At 36.0% G+C, this 16,905-nt stretch overlaps 1 protein-coding gene across 1 annotated transcript in view; it reads left to right on the top strand.

The window, feature by feature from the left end:
• LOC149077664 (uncharacterized) overlaps positions 1-16,905 on the top strand; it is a 35,411-nt gene that overhangs the window by 6,718 nt on the left and 11,788 nt on the right. The window contains exons 2-5 of the mRNA XM_089245227.1: positions 1,458-1,626; positions 2,628-2,669; positions 4,234-4,345; positions 7,625-7,796. Of these exons, the coding sequence (XP_089101353.1) occupies positions 1,458-1,626; positions 2,628-2,669; positions 4,234-4,345; positions 7,625-7,796 (495 nt within the window). The remainder of the gene's footprint in view (positions 1-1,457; positions 1,627-2,627; positions 2,670-4,233; positions 4,346-7,624; positions 7,797-16,905) is intronic.

The raw sequence follows: 16,905 nt of genomic DNA, 5'->3' as shown, positions 1-16,905 counted from the left end.
ACCTGAACACAGCTCATCATTAACAGTTTGAACCAATGGCAAACACATTTTTTACTCACTGCTTCATTTCCGTACACTTTCATCAATATTTTATGGCCCTCCATCACAGTTTTCCCAATTTTGTAATAAAACTTTGTTACCCTTTGTTCCATTGCATTGTGGCATCAATGTTCAAACTTGATGCATTCTATGGGTTGTCCCAGGTAACTCTGCTTCAGCTTAGTGTTTTAGGCCCTTGGTCGTGATTCTTTACATGTCTCTCAAAGCACGAGTTCTTGTTACAAGTGCATCACATGTTGTTCTTTAAATATTGAACCATTGTGATGTCCTGCAGGATTACATGCCCAGATTCGAAATATATAAGTTAAAACAGACAGCAAGGAAAACAAAGATTTAACCTCAATCACTTTATTACAATTTTTCAAATCAGTTCAAGACAATACATTTCTCTGATCAAATTACAATTTCATTTTCAGATTTGTTAAAAACAGATTTTTGATTAACATGTTTTTCACAATCAAAATTAATTCAATGATTTGGTGACAATCAAAATGGATGGTTCTCACCGAAAAACTGGAAATTCATACCCTGGCGAGTATCGCCTTTCCTTTTGCCAATCAAGAATTTCTGTGTTCTAGTTGGGAACACAATGCAGAATCAACCATTTCTAGATGATGAATAGTAGAAACATATCTTGAAGATCAAGTCGATCAATGGGTATCAGTATCCAATAGTCGAGTACAAAGTGATCAACGAATATTATGGCACATCTCAGCCAAACTAATTCCGCCAGAGGAAGAGAAACTGTTCATCTCAATCAGCAAGTAATCAAATCATTCTTTCGGTAATGTATCGCTCGGTATACATATTGGAGTGGTAACTATCTATCAGTCTCAATCTACAAGACTTTCTACAAGGCTCTTCAATCACGCCAGTCAAGATTATTATATTATGAAAATTCCTCTATGCATCAGCAAAAGTCTATGGCCAACCACCAATGTATCTGGGTATTGTACAATTAATTCATCAATTTTGAAATATAACAACAAAACTGATTGTGAATGCAACAAAAGTAAACATATACATTTTGAGATTGGATTGTGCTGTCGCAGGGTTCGGATTAACGTCATTTCCCAGACGATTGGAATAACATTCGCCGAAAGAAGTTCACAAAACTTTTTGAGCGCACTTTGTATAAATCTGTCAAAAAAATTATTTTTTACCAATTAATTTTAAAAAAGATCCTTTCATCAAATAGCCTAAGAAAAAAAACTGCACAGATATTATGCTGCTTGCATAGAATCTGCATTAAAAGATTTGAAAGATTTTTTTAATGTATAATCTGGGGATTATGTCACAGGAAAATACAGTATATCTAGTTTTGTACATTTTATGCGCAAATTGCACAAACATTTTTGTTGGAAGTAAAAAGTTTCTTCTACTTCTTTCCCTCAAAGGTGAAGAGCCGCAAGATTACAATTCTTTCTTGAATGAAACCAATGGTATCGAGTGCCTCTCACTGTCCAGCAGCGAACATGAGAACATTGGGGATAATATTGAGATCGTGGAAACCAAGTTCAACCACAACAAAGCAAACCACAAAGGGAGTTCCAGTATTCATGAAAAGTGAGTTTTTTTTTTATATTGAAGTGTTAATTTTATGTTATCTTGAAAGTATGAACTGCCTGTAATAAAACTACTTGAATGCTCTTCCGATACTGCATTGGAGGCCATGTCTTTGGTGTGAATCTTTGTAATTATTAAATAAAGTATTTTTTTGGAAGCACAGAGATTTTTCTGGACTGCTAAGTTTGTTGTCTAAAATGAAGTCCCAACTTCAAGGCGCGAATGCGAGCCGATCTCCCCTTTAAAAAGTCTCGCCGCAGAGAGCAACAGACCTACAAACAGTACAAATTGTAATTCAATCATAACACATCACTCACTTCCCTTCTGAAATATAGATGGCAGCACTGAAAAATCAAACGCAACACTACATACACACTCAGACTGCTAGGTACACACACACAGTTACACTTCCGGCACAACTCACTAGGTAGTAAATCGCCTATAGATGGTGATAGACCTGAGTGAGTTGTGCTCGGTTTGAAAGAAAGAAAGAAGTCTAAAATGAAGAACAAAACTTCACCTTTTATGCATCAGCTGCATCCCATAGCACTGATCGCCAATATAAATAAGAATATTTTTTGCTTTTGCTTGTGGAAAGTCTCTGCTGTGTTTCTCTCTTTATGTAGCCAGCTCTCCCTGGTTGGTATACAATACAACCTACCCTGAATATATAGCCTGCTGGCTTTAATCAGTCTAGCAGATATTACCACCATAAAAGCTTCCACTTGACCTGTTCGATATTTTCCCATACAGGGTGTCTTTTTTATTTTAGCTAGAAGACGTTGTAGTTAGCCACTACTTTTTTTTAAATCTTTACTCTTCATTTAAAGTTCATTATGTTTATAATAAAAGCTGATCTAATTTATTGTAGTGATTCTAATCTGTTGCAACTTTTATACAGATAAGCATGATTATGTTTCTGGGTATTGACATTTTTTGCGTATTTGATATTTCTTTCATTAAATAAATCTAATCCCATAATTTCAAATAATTTTTTGTAGGTCGCTTAGCAGGGAAGTACACAACAGGCTGGAAAAAAACAGGTGAATTTTTTTCTCTTTTTTTCATGTAAAATTCAGTTCCTTTGTATATGTTTTGTGAAAAAAAAATTATATGATATTTTCTGAAATTGCTTGTATTATTTTTCTGTGTGTTTTTTTTTAAACTATGCTTCATTCATCAATGAAGGTTCTCAAACGTTGAACAACTGGTAATTACTGCAGAGTCTTGATAATCCAAGGTGAATAGCACAAGATCACCCCAAATCATTAAACACTGATTATCTAAAAAAAAAACCAGAAGGTTACTCTTATCAAGAAAAATTCATATCTCAAACCAAACCTTTTCATTTGAAATGACGTAGATCTTTTCAATTTGTCCTGCATCCGTGCAAAATTAATACCCATTGTAAAATCAATTAACATAGTGCAATATGTGGTTTTTTTATAATGCAGAATAAAAATTTTACTTATGAAACAGATGCAGGTTTTTAGTGCACGAGGCAGTGCACAATCACTGTAGAATTTTTCACAGCTCCCAAGCTTTTATATTTAAAATTAACTTTATCGTTTGTACAGTAAAATCTTTCTTTTGCGGACACTCCTAGGACAAAAAAAAATTTACCTTATAGAGGGGTAACCATACCAGAGGGAGCTCCTATTTAAATTGTATTATATAGTAGTGACAATAACTGAAATGGTTTTTTATTTGAATATGAATGAAATTCTGACAGTATGAAATGCGTTTGAAGTTGTGAAGGGGTATATAATTATATTGAATAGATATGCAATTAGAATTACAAATGAAATATTATACAAAGTTTACATCAGGGTTGTAGTGATTTTTTTTTAAATCACTTTTTAAAAAAAAATCACTGATTATTACAAAAAAGATAAAGTATGAAAGTATACTGGTCTTAAAAATATATATTATTGAAAAAAATAATATACAGAGCGAAACCTGTCTAAGACAGACACTGTATGAGACGGAAACATGTCTCAAATGGAATCAAAATATAGTCTGTTCAGTATATTAATGCTTTGATTTGCACCTTTATAAAATGGAAAGCTGTCTAAAGCGAAATATTGAACATCAAGCCTCTTGATGTTCCATTTCATACAGGTTTCACTGTATTTTTATTTCATGGATAGAAAGTTATAAGTTTAAAATTTGAAAAATGGGCTGGAAACAGCCAGTAGAAGAACATTTCCTTAACAAATGAAAATTTGTTCGAGCAAAATTTAAAAATCCATTGATGAAAAAATTAAAAACTGAGTGGCAACTTTTTTCAGAAACTGAAATATAAATAGAAATTATGAAAAAAAAAAAATCTGTGGCAAATATATTTGATGTAAACTGCTGGAGACACAATTTAGGCCAATTTCGTGAGAATGACCTATATATATATATTATTGTCTTTAGTATGGTCTCTTAACATCGAGAAATTGAATGCATTCTTTGTTGGCTTGTATTATGTGTTTCCATGGAAAAAAGAAATGAAACAATTTTCATATCTTTTTTTATATGCACCATGTTCATTTTTATGAAAATTAGATTTTTTTAGAGAAATACATCTGTGCTCATTGTTTGTTTGATTAACTGATATAGGCGAGCTCAGATGAAGGAAGGATTTGAAAGGCTAAAGCAATTGACTCCAAACATTGGAACTGGGAAAGTTTCGAATTTGAAGCTACTTCGGGAAGTTACCAAGTACATAAAGGTTGGAATTTACAAATTATTACTTTTTACAGTGTTATCAATCAATGATTACCTTGAAAATATTTCAAAATAACTATGCTTTTGAAACTTTTTTTTTTTTTTTGCTACTATGTTCAAAATATTTTGCCAAAAAATATGTATGCTATATAGCTGAGGGATTGGTGTGTTAGTATGTTAGCATCATTTGCCATGAAGTTTGAGTTTCATCTTAGAAAATGTTTAATGGTGACTTACTTAGCGATGACTTGGAGTTCTACCCTCACAAAGCATTGTGTATTCAGTTTTCTTTAATTTCCCCACCGTATTAGATGTACTTAAAAGAATAAGTTTCAAATTCAAAATTGGAAGCACTCCTTCATAGGCGGAGATAGACTTGGAAGTCTGGGGGGGGGGGCATGATGATGATGATCAGCCTACTTCACCTTTGACGCTGGGGGCAATGCCCCCCACACCCCCAGTATCTCCGCCCATGCACTCCTTCAAACTGTGAACTCGGTTTGTTTGAACTCAGATTGTGAACTCGGTTTTCAAAATTTTCAACGGGATGGATAGGCTGGGGACAATGCCCTTCCCCCACACACACACACACCCCCAGTATCTCCGCCCATGCGCTCCTTCAAACTGTGAACTCAGATTGTTAACTGAGAGTTTAAAATTTTCAACGGGATGGATAGGATGAACCATGAATTATTAGTACACCATCAGTCGACTGCTTTTAGAAATTCTCATTGACGAGCGGCTTAGGTTTTCTGAACATTGTTCAGCGGTGGTCAAACGAGCAAATATAGAATGCTTGGTCTCATTTTCAAAAAGATCTCAGTGTTTTCTTACAGTTAAGGGGACACCAGTATCGATTAGTAAGGGACAATGCAAGGTTATGGTGTTGCAGGGGGAATTTTTCTCTAATAGGGTTGTTAATAAATGGAATAGCTTACCCCCGGAGGTACTAAATTGTAACACAATTGGCACGTTTAAAAAGAAATACGATAAACATGTTGGAGTAAATCGAGAAGTTATCCATACTTAGAATAAGACAACCATAAGTATTCTTATGGGCATTATATAATATTTCATCTTGTATACATATTGTTTGTAATTGCATTTTTAATTGGGTTGCTGTATTTTTGAAATATATGACATCCATATTTATTGTGGGCATCTTTTTCTCAGCCACCTCGTTGGGCATTTTGCCTGTTGTGGCATTGTATCTGTATTGCATTTGTATAACTGAGGAACACTCACTCAAAGTGATGAAAAATAGATGGTGATACATAAGGAAATACAGCCCGCATATCTTCAATAACCATTTCGAATAGGTGTCCTTTGTAGAATGAGAGCAGTAAAGGTAGAATTTTCGTATGTTCTTGTTAATTTTCTGAAAATTGAATTCTTTGACCAATATGGAGTAGATTCTATTACTTTAAGTTTGAATCCTGGAAATATGTAGCCCAACAAACTGTTATACGAAGATATTTAACCCATTAATGCCAGTTGGTTAGAAAATTTTCCATTCTAAGTTTCAAGTTTTTTCTTTGCCAATAAATGGTGGAAGTGGTTCCACTCATTTTTTTGTTTTTTAAAAAATCAAAGTCAGCGTTAATGGGTTAACATATTAAAATATCTGTTGTACATATATTATGTGCTTGTGAGTTATCTGATCTTGTTCAGTTCATTAGTGCTAGTATAGTCCTCCTACCACGAGATGAGATTTGGCTACGGCACGTCATGTCACGTCAAACGATTCTATTTTATCCTAGAGGGACATGCCAATCGTGAAAGCTCAGTCACTGATGAACTTTTCTCGATGTGCAATCGTTTTACCAAAAAAAATTGAATAAAATCATCCGATGTGACGTGACATGCCGCAGCGAAAATTCATCTCGTGGTCGGAGGACTATACAAATTAAATGCACAATTTACTGCCAAGGGGAAAATGTACTACCTCCTTATTCTGTATAAAGGTTTTGATTACCTTGGTAACTACAAATAAGGATATTGAAATTTGGCATTTGAGACAATAAATCCTTTTAATCCTTAGTTTAATTGGCAAGCATTGGAATATATTAAGCAAATGAGGTACCCTGTGAATATTATTACATGGCAAAAAATGATTGTCAATACTTGAAAAAATATAGGATGTTACACTTCAGGGAACAAATTGTATTTATATGATTTACATAGATTTGATAGATATGGTATAAAAATGTAATTTATTGTTTGATAACTTACTTTTCCATCATTGTTAAAGAATGCACAGCAATACAGTAAACGTCTGTTATAACAAGTATGGTTTATAACAAAAATTTTGCTATTATGAGTAATTCCTTAGTTATTGTGAAAGGAGCTGATGTTAAAAATATAAAAATATTGTCTTACAGAAAGAAATTAATGAATGCAAATCAGAACATATTCGTTATAATGACAATGGAAATACTTGAAAAGCATGTTTTCCTTTTCTTTAAGAATTACACATGAAATTGACTAGAAAGAGTAGCATTTTTTAAATCTCTCCACCCTATTGTAGATGGTTATAAACAGGGCATGTTAGTATCTCCCCACATAGATAAGAAGACCACATTTTGTATCTTATTTTCATTATCTATATAGGAGGTGGAAAAAATGCAATTTTATCCACCTTTTATTAAGGTGCGTTGGTTGGGTAATTCAATTCGATTTGCCGACCAGCAGAGAATTGTGTATGCATAAGCAGCTAACTGTAGACTTCACTTAAAGTTTGAACAAATAGTTGACAGTCACAGATGGTAGCTCTATAACAAGCATTACACAGAAACAATGTTAGGTTCACAACACATACACGCACATTCCAGCATGCACTCATTCAATAGAAATTCCCTAGAGGAATATAGATGAGGTGCATGTGTGGTTTAGTAGTAGCTAAAATTAGTTAATAAAGAGATGTCCGTTATAACAACAATTTTCCCTCTGATTGTGAACTGTTATAATGGACTTTTACACTTGTGTTGGCATCACAAGGTTCTCATATAAAGGCCAAATAAAGAGTTAAAAGAGTAGAGTTAACAATGCAGTTTTAGAGAAAATGCCAAATGCAATAAAAATTGTATATGGCAACAGATGGAGAGTTACTATACTATAGAATTCTGATATTGAAGGATTTCATAATCCGTTGTAAATTTTGACTATGGAACTCTGTCTTATGCATAGAATATTAGAAGAAGAAGTTTATTAAACATCATTAAGAAGTTTATTAATTATTTGAGTTTTTTTTAATGCATTGCTAATTTTTTATTTCTGCTCTTAGGAATTGAAAGATCAGCATGAATCCAACCAAGTCGAGTTTCGTCAGTTAGAAATGCGATACATAACACTAAATGCAAAGAAACAACTTTTGTGCAATCAGCAGTCTCCGATGACTGAATCATCCTTGAACCAAGGGTTTGTGAATGGCACTCGGGAGCTTTCACCAGAAACAGGTATTTTATTTGAAGCAAAATCAGATTAGGAATTGACTAGAATATTTTTTATATTCTTATAGTTATGTGGCTAATTCCAGTTTAAAGACATGCATACATTAGAGTGCTGATCTCTTGTAATGTAAGACCCCCTGCAGCGGTTCTAATCTGTTCATGGGTACACAAACTTCCTTTGTGTTTGTTGAAAAACCGATTTCAAATGGGTCCAGTTCAAACGGCATGTTCACAACACCGTACAAATTACTGAACAACCAATAGGGAATGCTTACATTACATGATCCGTGTGCTAATGTATATGTGCCTTTGTGTAAAGTCACTTTATAAGACAATTTCTGTCTTAGAAAAGTGAAATCACTTTTCCAAAAAAAAAAAAAAAAACCAAGTAAAAAATAGCTTTTACTTTAGAAGAATCAATATCATCAAACATGTGCATGGTAGCCCAAATCGATAAGCCTGCTGTACAAAAGAATATTTGGAGATTTCATAGATTTGACACTGCAGTCCTGGTCAATATTTTTTGATATGGAGGTGCCACTTCTGCCAGTGGAAGAGAGGTAGCACCTAGAATAACTGAATAGCATATTGAGTGCAAAGCTGAATGTTTTGTGTTGTTCTTCAACAAGCTCTCAGCTAAACAGAAATGTTCTGTGGTAAAAATTCCCACAATAGGATTTTCTAAACTTTTCTTAAAACTCTTCCCGAGATTGTTCTGCAATGTACTGTTTTTTGCATATTCTGCTTTGTGGCATATTGATGCATTGACAGGATGTCCCCCACATTCAAGTGGTTGATGTACTTCTCAGTAAGAGATATGGAAAAAAAGCAATATGTGAATCTGCTCTGAACTACTAATACTTAACTGTACATGAATATTACGAATATTCAACTGAAAAATTTCTGCTTTAAACTCTAGTCCTGGTCCGATTAGCTCTTTGGGCATGAAATGACCACTGCAGACCTGCCAACTTTCCGAATTCAGCCAGGTAATGCCGGGTTTCACATCGTTTACGGGGCTTGCAGATTATGAATTCATATTACCGGATTTCAATTATTGCCGAACATAAAAAAACTTCAAAAATGAAAAAAAGAAACATTCAGTTGGCTGTTTTATGCTGCCCCTGTTTATTTTTTTTTCTCTCTTCCTTCTCCACCTTCCTTATTTACATGAAAATGACATTGCATCACCTGAATACTACCCTGTATGAACAGTGGTCAAAACCATCCAAATATATGAATGTAAACAAACACAAATACCACAACAGACAAAATGCCTAACGAGATGGCTGAAAAAAGTCCATAAAAAATATGGATGCCGAGAATATATATCTGAACTTTATCAAAAATACAACAACCCAATAAGAGCAATAAAATCCAATATTATAATAAAATATAAATATATTGCCCATAAAAAATTATGGTTGTCTCATCTAAGTATGGATATCTTCTCGATTTATTTATTACCGATATGTTTATCATATTTCTTTTTAATTGATGACAATTTCACAGTTACAAATGTGTTAATTGTGTTAGAATGCACGACCCCTGCTATTCTAAAGCTATTCTGTTTATTCACAACCCTTTGGTGTCCCCTTGTCAAAGCAGTTAATTGACTATGTATTAATAACTCATGGTTCATTTTATCCATCCTGTTGAGAATTTTAAACACTTCAATCATAACCCAGACTTTTGTGCTCATCCAATGTAAATGAGCATTCATGGCTCTTCTCTGCATCCCCTTGACTAAGTCTGTGTCCCTCTGTAGGTATGGTCTCCAAAACCTGATGGCATATTCCAATCCAGGACAAACTAAACCCGGAAAAGTGGAAGGATCACTTTAGGAGAATGCGAAGAGACCTTTTGAGAATGAAACCGAGCATTCTACTTGATTTTTTTACCACAGCTGAACAATATTCAGAAAACCTAAGCCGCTCATCAATAATAATAATACCCAGATCTCTGATTCTAGTTGCATCCGGAATAATGACACCATTCAACTAGTAAGTGAAATGTGGGTTGTTCGAAGAAAAATGAGTGACCATACACTTGTCAATGTCAATGCTAAAAGACATACTCCATTCATTTGCCCACACTGCAATCCAGTTTAGCTGGTCTGAAGCAACTCCCTACCACCTTGATTCCCGACTACCTCCCCCCCCCCCTTCCCCGCATTAGCTAACAATCCCATCGATACCTTGATCGAGTTTATTGATAAAAATTTAAAAGTATGGGGCCACAAGGATACTTCCTTGAGGGACTGCATTTGTGACATCTGTCCAATCAGAAAGTTCCCCGTTCACTGTAACCCATTGTGACCTATCTCTTAACTATGATTCTATCCAATTCAGCTAGTTGATCCCCCTTGTGTAAATGCTTCAAGACATTACACACATAGAAGCAAAGGAAGTTGGTTACACATAACATCCTTATCTGAACCCATGCTGATTATTGGATAATACATTATTCTCGTCTATCCACTTCACCAATTGCCTTTTGATAATAATTTCCAAAATTTCAGAGAGGGAGCTTATCAAACTCACTGGAAGATAATTGGACACGGCTTCTCTACTAGATTTTTTTAAAATATCGGAACCACATTAGCAAGCTTCCAAATCCCTTGGGACGATACCATCAGGAACACTACTCCTGTAAATCTGTGTGGCTGGCCCCAACAATTCATTATCACATTCCCTGAGGACCCTGGGATAGATATCATCTGGTCCTGTTGCTTTGCTTGCACATACATTTTTTAGAAGTTCTAGGACTTCCACTTGAATTTTGTTGAGAACTTTGTGATCCCATGCCACACCGATATTTTGTATATCGCCTTCACTATTAAAGACTGGTGCAAAAAAGTCATTGAAAGCACTACACATGCCTACATTGCTCTCTACCCTTGACCCTCCTATTGACAGGGAGCCAACAGTCCCCTTACATCCATTTGTGATGTAACTGAAAAATTATTTTGGGTCAGAGCCAATGTTATCTGCCAAGCTAGATTCAACTTCCCTTTTACTATCCCTTATCACTTTCTTCAATGTCCTTATTTTTTCTGTAAATGTGATGAAAAGTCGTCTTTTCCACTTTCATATTCTCTGAATGCCCTTCTTTGTTCAAAATAAAGATTACGCATGTTGCTTGAGGTGCTGTGATGAACAAACCTGCTTTTCATGAACAATGGGTATGACATTGTGAAAGACAGAGGAGATTTTTGTTCTGAATTTTTCCCACTGATACCAATGGGCCTTTGAAAATTAACCCTAACCTTTCCTTCAAAAGTTCAAAGTTAGTTCTTGGAAAACAAGAAACCATTCTTTGATTGTCGGTTAATCCATGGAAAAGATGTTACAAAAAAAAGTTAATAACCTGATGATCACTAGAAGAAAAGTTGTCTCCAACCGAAACATGTTCAACAAGATCCTCCAAACTAGTGAGAATCAAGTACAAAATAGAAGTGCTCCTAGTAGCTTCTGATACCTGCTGATACAAGAAATTGTGGAGCACCAACTTAACAAAATCTCATATTGATCCCTAGCTGATAGGTTTTCCCAATCGATACCAGGATAATTGAAATTCCCTAATTTTACTACTCTTTTATGTTTACACATGTATGAAATTTCTTTATGAGGTTTGGAGGATATGAAACTTCTACCAGGGCCGTAACTAGAGGGGGGACAACAGCTTCAGGTGGCAAAATTTGGGGGGGGGGCAATTTTAGATGGGAACAAAGAACACCATTATAAAATTATCAAATTTTAAAGTTGTTGGGCTGCAAAATAGTGTTTGCGCCGGGCAGCTAAAATCCTAGTTATGGCCCTGACTCCTACAATAAGCTTATGACACTTTTTGTTTTTAAGCTCAATCCATGTAGTTTCAATATATCTTCTCTGCTCATTATACTCTTTAGTCTTCAAACATGATTTCACATAAATTAAGGCTCCGCCCCTTTTCTGATCTGATCTATTTTTTAAAAATGTATCTTAGTGTGGGACAAAGGAATGTGTCAGAAAGATTCAGCCCCATTTTTTGCTCAAGATTCTGTAATAACAAGGTTAAGGCCCTCCACAGCTATCATAGCTTCTAAAAAATCTTTCTTAGTACCCAAGCTCCTGGCATTTATTAGCACACTTTTTAATTTGCCCTGTGATTTAGTGTCAATCAAGAAGCCATCCATTTCAGAGCTGGGTGATTGTCCATCTATACTGTTACTATTATAACTAACCCACATTCCCATCTGCGTGGTCTGGAAGTAAAAAACCTGACCTAAGCCTATTGTAAACCTCCCAGATCCCTCCCTATTTAAGTAAATCTTATCCAATGAAGCCTCTTATCAGTGAATCCCTTGGCAGTACTGGAGTCACTGCCACATCTGAACCTACCTCCTGAGCAGATAATGGTAAGTCCCTGTACTCTGACAGATTCACTAATATATTTGCTCCTACCTATTCATTCCCACCCATGGGGGTACCCGCCCAGGGAACTTTCGATGATGGAAAAAGTCTCGAACGTTGCTAATCTTCTTCCCCCCCCCCCAGAAAACAACAGTTCTCAAAACCCTGAAAATCCTTACATACTATGTTCCCCAGTTCCCTAACCATAGAATCGCCAATCATTACACTCCTATCCACCTCATCCTCAACCACCCATTTCTCCCTCTAAACCGTTGTTTGTAGAGATTGCTTCTTTGACAAAAGCTGGTCCTGTTATACCCAGGGCCTCCAAAACCCTCTCTCCTGTAATGCTTTGACCTTGAACTGCAATCTTACCCTCTCCAAACAACCCTTACACTTGAAACTATTGGCTACTATCCTCCCAGTCTTGCGAAACCTCCCGTCGCAACCCCCTACACTACACTAATCAAGGTTGAGGCATACTAATGCTAAAGCTAGAAGCAAAATAAACAACACTTATAAAGATAAGAGAAAGAGAATCGTTAACAAATCGATACAAATTTTCTTACTATGTTGATTTTTCATATTCCTTTACTATACACTGCTTTGACTTTAAAGATGAACGAACTCATTTTAATTTGGAGAACATTCTGACAGTAGGGTGAACACAGGGTTATTATAGGTGCTCGGCAATCAATCAGTTAATATTTGTTTAAAATGTCAAAAAGCCAACAAAAATATTGATCGTCTTAAACTAAACATAAAAAAAAACATTGAAAAACACTCTAAAAAACAAACAAACTATGGCCGATTTCTGCCATGGACACTTTTTCTCAGCGAAAGCTGACCAAGAACCACAGCTTGCCAAGGAAAGAAAAAAATCAATGTTGAAAGAATCGGTCAATAAGCCTGAAGTAAAATGGAAGGGGCTTCAGTAGCTTCTGCTTTCAAAATGCTAGGTAGGTCTTTGGCATGATAAGAGTGAACGTTGAATTTATCATGTGTATTGTACAAAGTGCTTCAAAGTTCAGTTTGAATGGCAATTTTTGAATGAGTGCTTTCACAAAAAGTGACTTCTTAAGCAGAGTGGGGTGATGCATTATCAAGAGTTTAATAACATTAGAACCCCCTGTATAGGACATTGGGATTTCCAAAAAAGTGACCCGTAAGCGGAATTACGTTTTACACGTGTGACATACTAATGAGGTTTGACTATATAAAAAATACAATACACTCCTAAAAAGTATTAAGATACAAAATGCAATTTATGCTTATAAAATAATTATGCTATAGCATAGCTGCCAAGTCTCCCAAATTTTAGCTTCATCTCTCAACCTCACGAAAAGTTCTTAAATCTCCCAAATTTTTAAAAAATCACAAAAAATCCCTAATTTTCTCTTAAAATTCCCTACTTCATTCATTTAAGAATCCCCACTTCTGAAAATAATCCCTAAGGAATTTCTTGTGGGGCAAAAAGTGTTTTGCCTCTGTTTTTTTCTTTTTTTTTTCTTTAAGAAGTGACGTCACACGTCGTAAATGGGGAAATTCCCTTTTTAAGGAAGTTTTACAAACCCTCTGATGGTAACAAGAAAAGTTGTTCGCCTTATCATGTAGGGAAATAGCTTGCAGCCAATAGTCTTTGATAATAATTAAAGATTATAGTGCCGCGCACGTGGTCAAATTTTTCTCTTTTGTTATGTACGTGCGATAACAAAACGTAACTACTGATAAGCAAAAAAAAAAATGTGAAAGATACTTATTCCTCGATAAATTTCCTTTCATCAAATGTTCCAGAAAAAGGCTGACTTTTTGTTTTTGTACAAGTTCTGTTATGGGCATAAACATCGGTCATGGTGGAAAGACTGACATCATCACCCATGTGAAGGGGTGTAATGTGATAGGCCTCCTCGTGGTGCACTCTGGGTAACGCCAAATCTATCACACGTCATTGTCATCGCTTTTTGTGCTCATATACTTCACCTTCAATAGCCCAAATTACATGTTTTTTTCTACACATGCAGTACATGTCTTGCGTCTCGTTTTGTCCTGTACATGTTTATGTCTTTTGTGTTAACCCCTCATTGTGGGCCCCGCTCAGGCGGGGAGGGGTCCTCCCGGTGGGGCATTGCTTCTAGCATATGCTCCATCCGGGACGCTGTCTACCTGCGTGGAGACCCGTAAGGCTGGAGATGGGGATCCTGGTTAGCCTGATGCGCTAGCTTTGGCCTCGGATTCAGCCAAAATGGGAGGCTTGGATTAGCCCCGTCCAGGTCAATCGGCTGTGGTCGCCTCGGTGGCTGAAGGGGTTACACTACTGGGCAGGTAGAGGGGCTGGGCCTGCCGGACGTCATTGAGGTTTGTTGGTGCTGCTTCACGACAATCTTGGATCTTGAACCCGTCTGCTCGCCTGTTTCGGTGGTGTATAGCTCTCACCTAACCTGACGTTGCTACTAACGTTCACCGGTTACGTGGGCGCGTCCCCTCATAGGGCTCCATGGTGGGTGAGAGTGGAACAATACCCATTCAAATATGGGGAAAACAAAAAATGCACCAAAACGTCAAAGAACTGCACTTAGTGAAACAGTTGTCACAGAAACCGCTTCTTCAAATCTATCTATGGTCTCATTCTTCTTCTTGCACAGTTCTGATAACGATAAACAGCTGTCAAAAGTATCACCATTCTTGATAGATAAAGCTCTCTATGGTGCAGTTGGAACTTTAAAATCAGTGAAGGCTCTTCGTTCAGGAGACCTTCTCATCAAAACCAACACTCCCAGACAAGCCGAACTCATTCAAAAGCTCACATTTCTTGGAGACATTCCCATAACAGTCAAAATACATCCCACGCTGAATTATTCACGTGGCGTCATCTCAGACCCTAACTTAATTAACATGGATGAAGATGAACTAACCCAGGAGCTAGCGTCTCAAGGCGTAACATCTGCCAAACATATCATGAGCCGCAAAGATGGCAATCTAGCTCCATCACGAAATATAATTCTGACATTTTCATCCCCAACATTGCCGAAAGATGTCAAAATCGGTTATTATAACCTCCATATCCGGCCATACGTACCTAACCCTGTCAGATGCTTCAACTGCCAAAAATTCGGTCACTCACGAATGGCGTGCCGTAGTCAACCCACCTGCGCAAAGTGCGGTGAGAGGGCCCACAATTCGGACAACTGCACTTCAACATCATTCAATTGTGGTGGCAATCACCCTGCATTTGACAGGAAATGTCCGAAATGGAATGAAGAAAAAGAGATCCAGAAGATCAAGGTCCTTATCTCATATATTGAAGCACGCCATCGTATAATCCCTAACCAAACTCCAATAGAGACTAGATCATACTCTTTTACTATATAATAATACTATATATAATAATATCATATGAGAATAAAATTCTAACACAATTGACATGTTTAAAAAGAAATACGATAAACATGCTGGGGTAAATCAATCCGTCCTTAGAATAAGACAACCATAATATTCTTTAAGGGCATTGTATATAATATTTCATCATGTGTATAAATTGTTTATAATTTTTGTGATTGTGTTTTTAATTGGGTTGCTGTATTTTTGAAATATATGACATCCATATTTGTTATGGGCATCTTTTTCTCAGCCTCTTCGTTGGGCATTTTGCCTGTTGTGGCATTGTATTTGTATTTGTATGTAACATATGAATACAGATGATGGGTGGGGGGACAGATACACTCAGAACATACATTACGCGACATTTACTGTTAGAAATTCTGCAGCGGAATGTGTTTGCGAAGCAGAGGAATACGACGTGTATGTACGGTTGAGTAGTAGTAGTATGGCAAATATTGAAACAAATGAGCGGTATCTATCAATTGCAGTTAAATTTCTATTTGGTGTCTAATATGACATAACGCTGTGAAGTCTTCGATCTTTTTTGAATCCTGAGCACTGTCTTATGCTTAGAATCAGTAAAAGGGCACTCATAAGCAATGAATCCTTTCAATCAAAGATTGCCGTCATAGCCCTTACATCCTGGAACCAAGTGCGGTGCCGAGCACCTGCGGTATTTATTAACACCGGTTTGAGCACCCCAAGAATTAATTCAGAAATTAAAATGCCCTTTATAAGGGGGTAGTGAATTCTAATACTAGTGATTCGTTTAAAAAGGAGTACGATGAAGGCGGATAAATCGAGAAGCTATCCATACTTAGATAAGACAACCAATAATCTTTTTTATGGGCGGCATATATACTGTATATATACCTTATATTATTATTGTTATTTTTTTGGTGATACAGTAAAAACCCTCTAAGATGCTGTCACTCCTATTTTTCTGGCCAAATAATAATTTTCCCTTGTATAATAAAAAAGCATGTATTTCAAACCCTTGATTAACTGTTACCCCCTCTTTCATGGATATTTTTTTGTCCTACCAGTGTCCACAAAATAGATTTCACTGTACATTCTTTTATATTGGATTGCTGTTGCTAATTTTTCAGCCACATCATTGGACAATTTGCCTGTTAAGGCCTTTGTATTTTTATTTAAAAAAGAAATTGACATGTGTAAAAGTATGTTTGCCAGATTTTTAAGTAAGTTGCAAGGTTGGAACCTAAAACCTTCTGAAGATTGACTATAAAAACACTATTTGATCAAATTACCATCAAACATAGAAAGTCTAAAGTTTTTTTCGCTTTATACGAATTACTACTAAAATTGTTTTGCATGTACAA

This window comes from Pholcus phalangioides, unplaced genomic scaffold (genome assembly GCF_987345545.1).
Source record: "Pholcus phalangioides strain wild (caught in Gottingen) unplaced genomic scaffold, Ppha-v1.0 ptg000015l_1, whole genome shotgun sequence".
Taxonomy (NCBI): domain Eukaryota; kingdom Metazoa; phylum Arthropoda; class Arachnida; order Araneae; family Pholcidae; genus Pholcus; species Pholcus phalangioides.
Note: the sequence above shows the minus strand (reverse complement) of the source record. Positions and strands in the feature narration are given on the sequence as shown.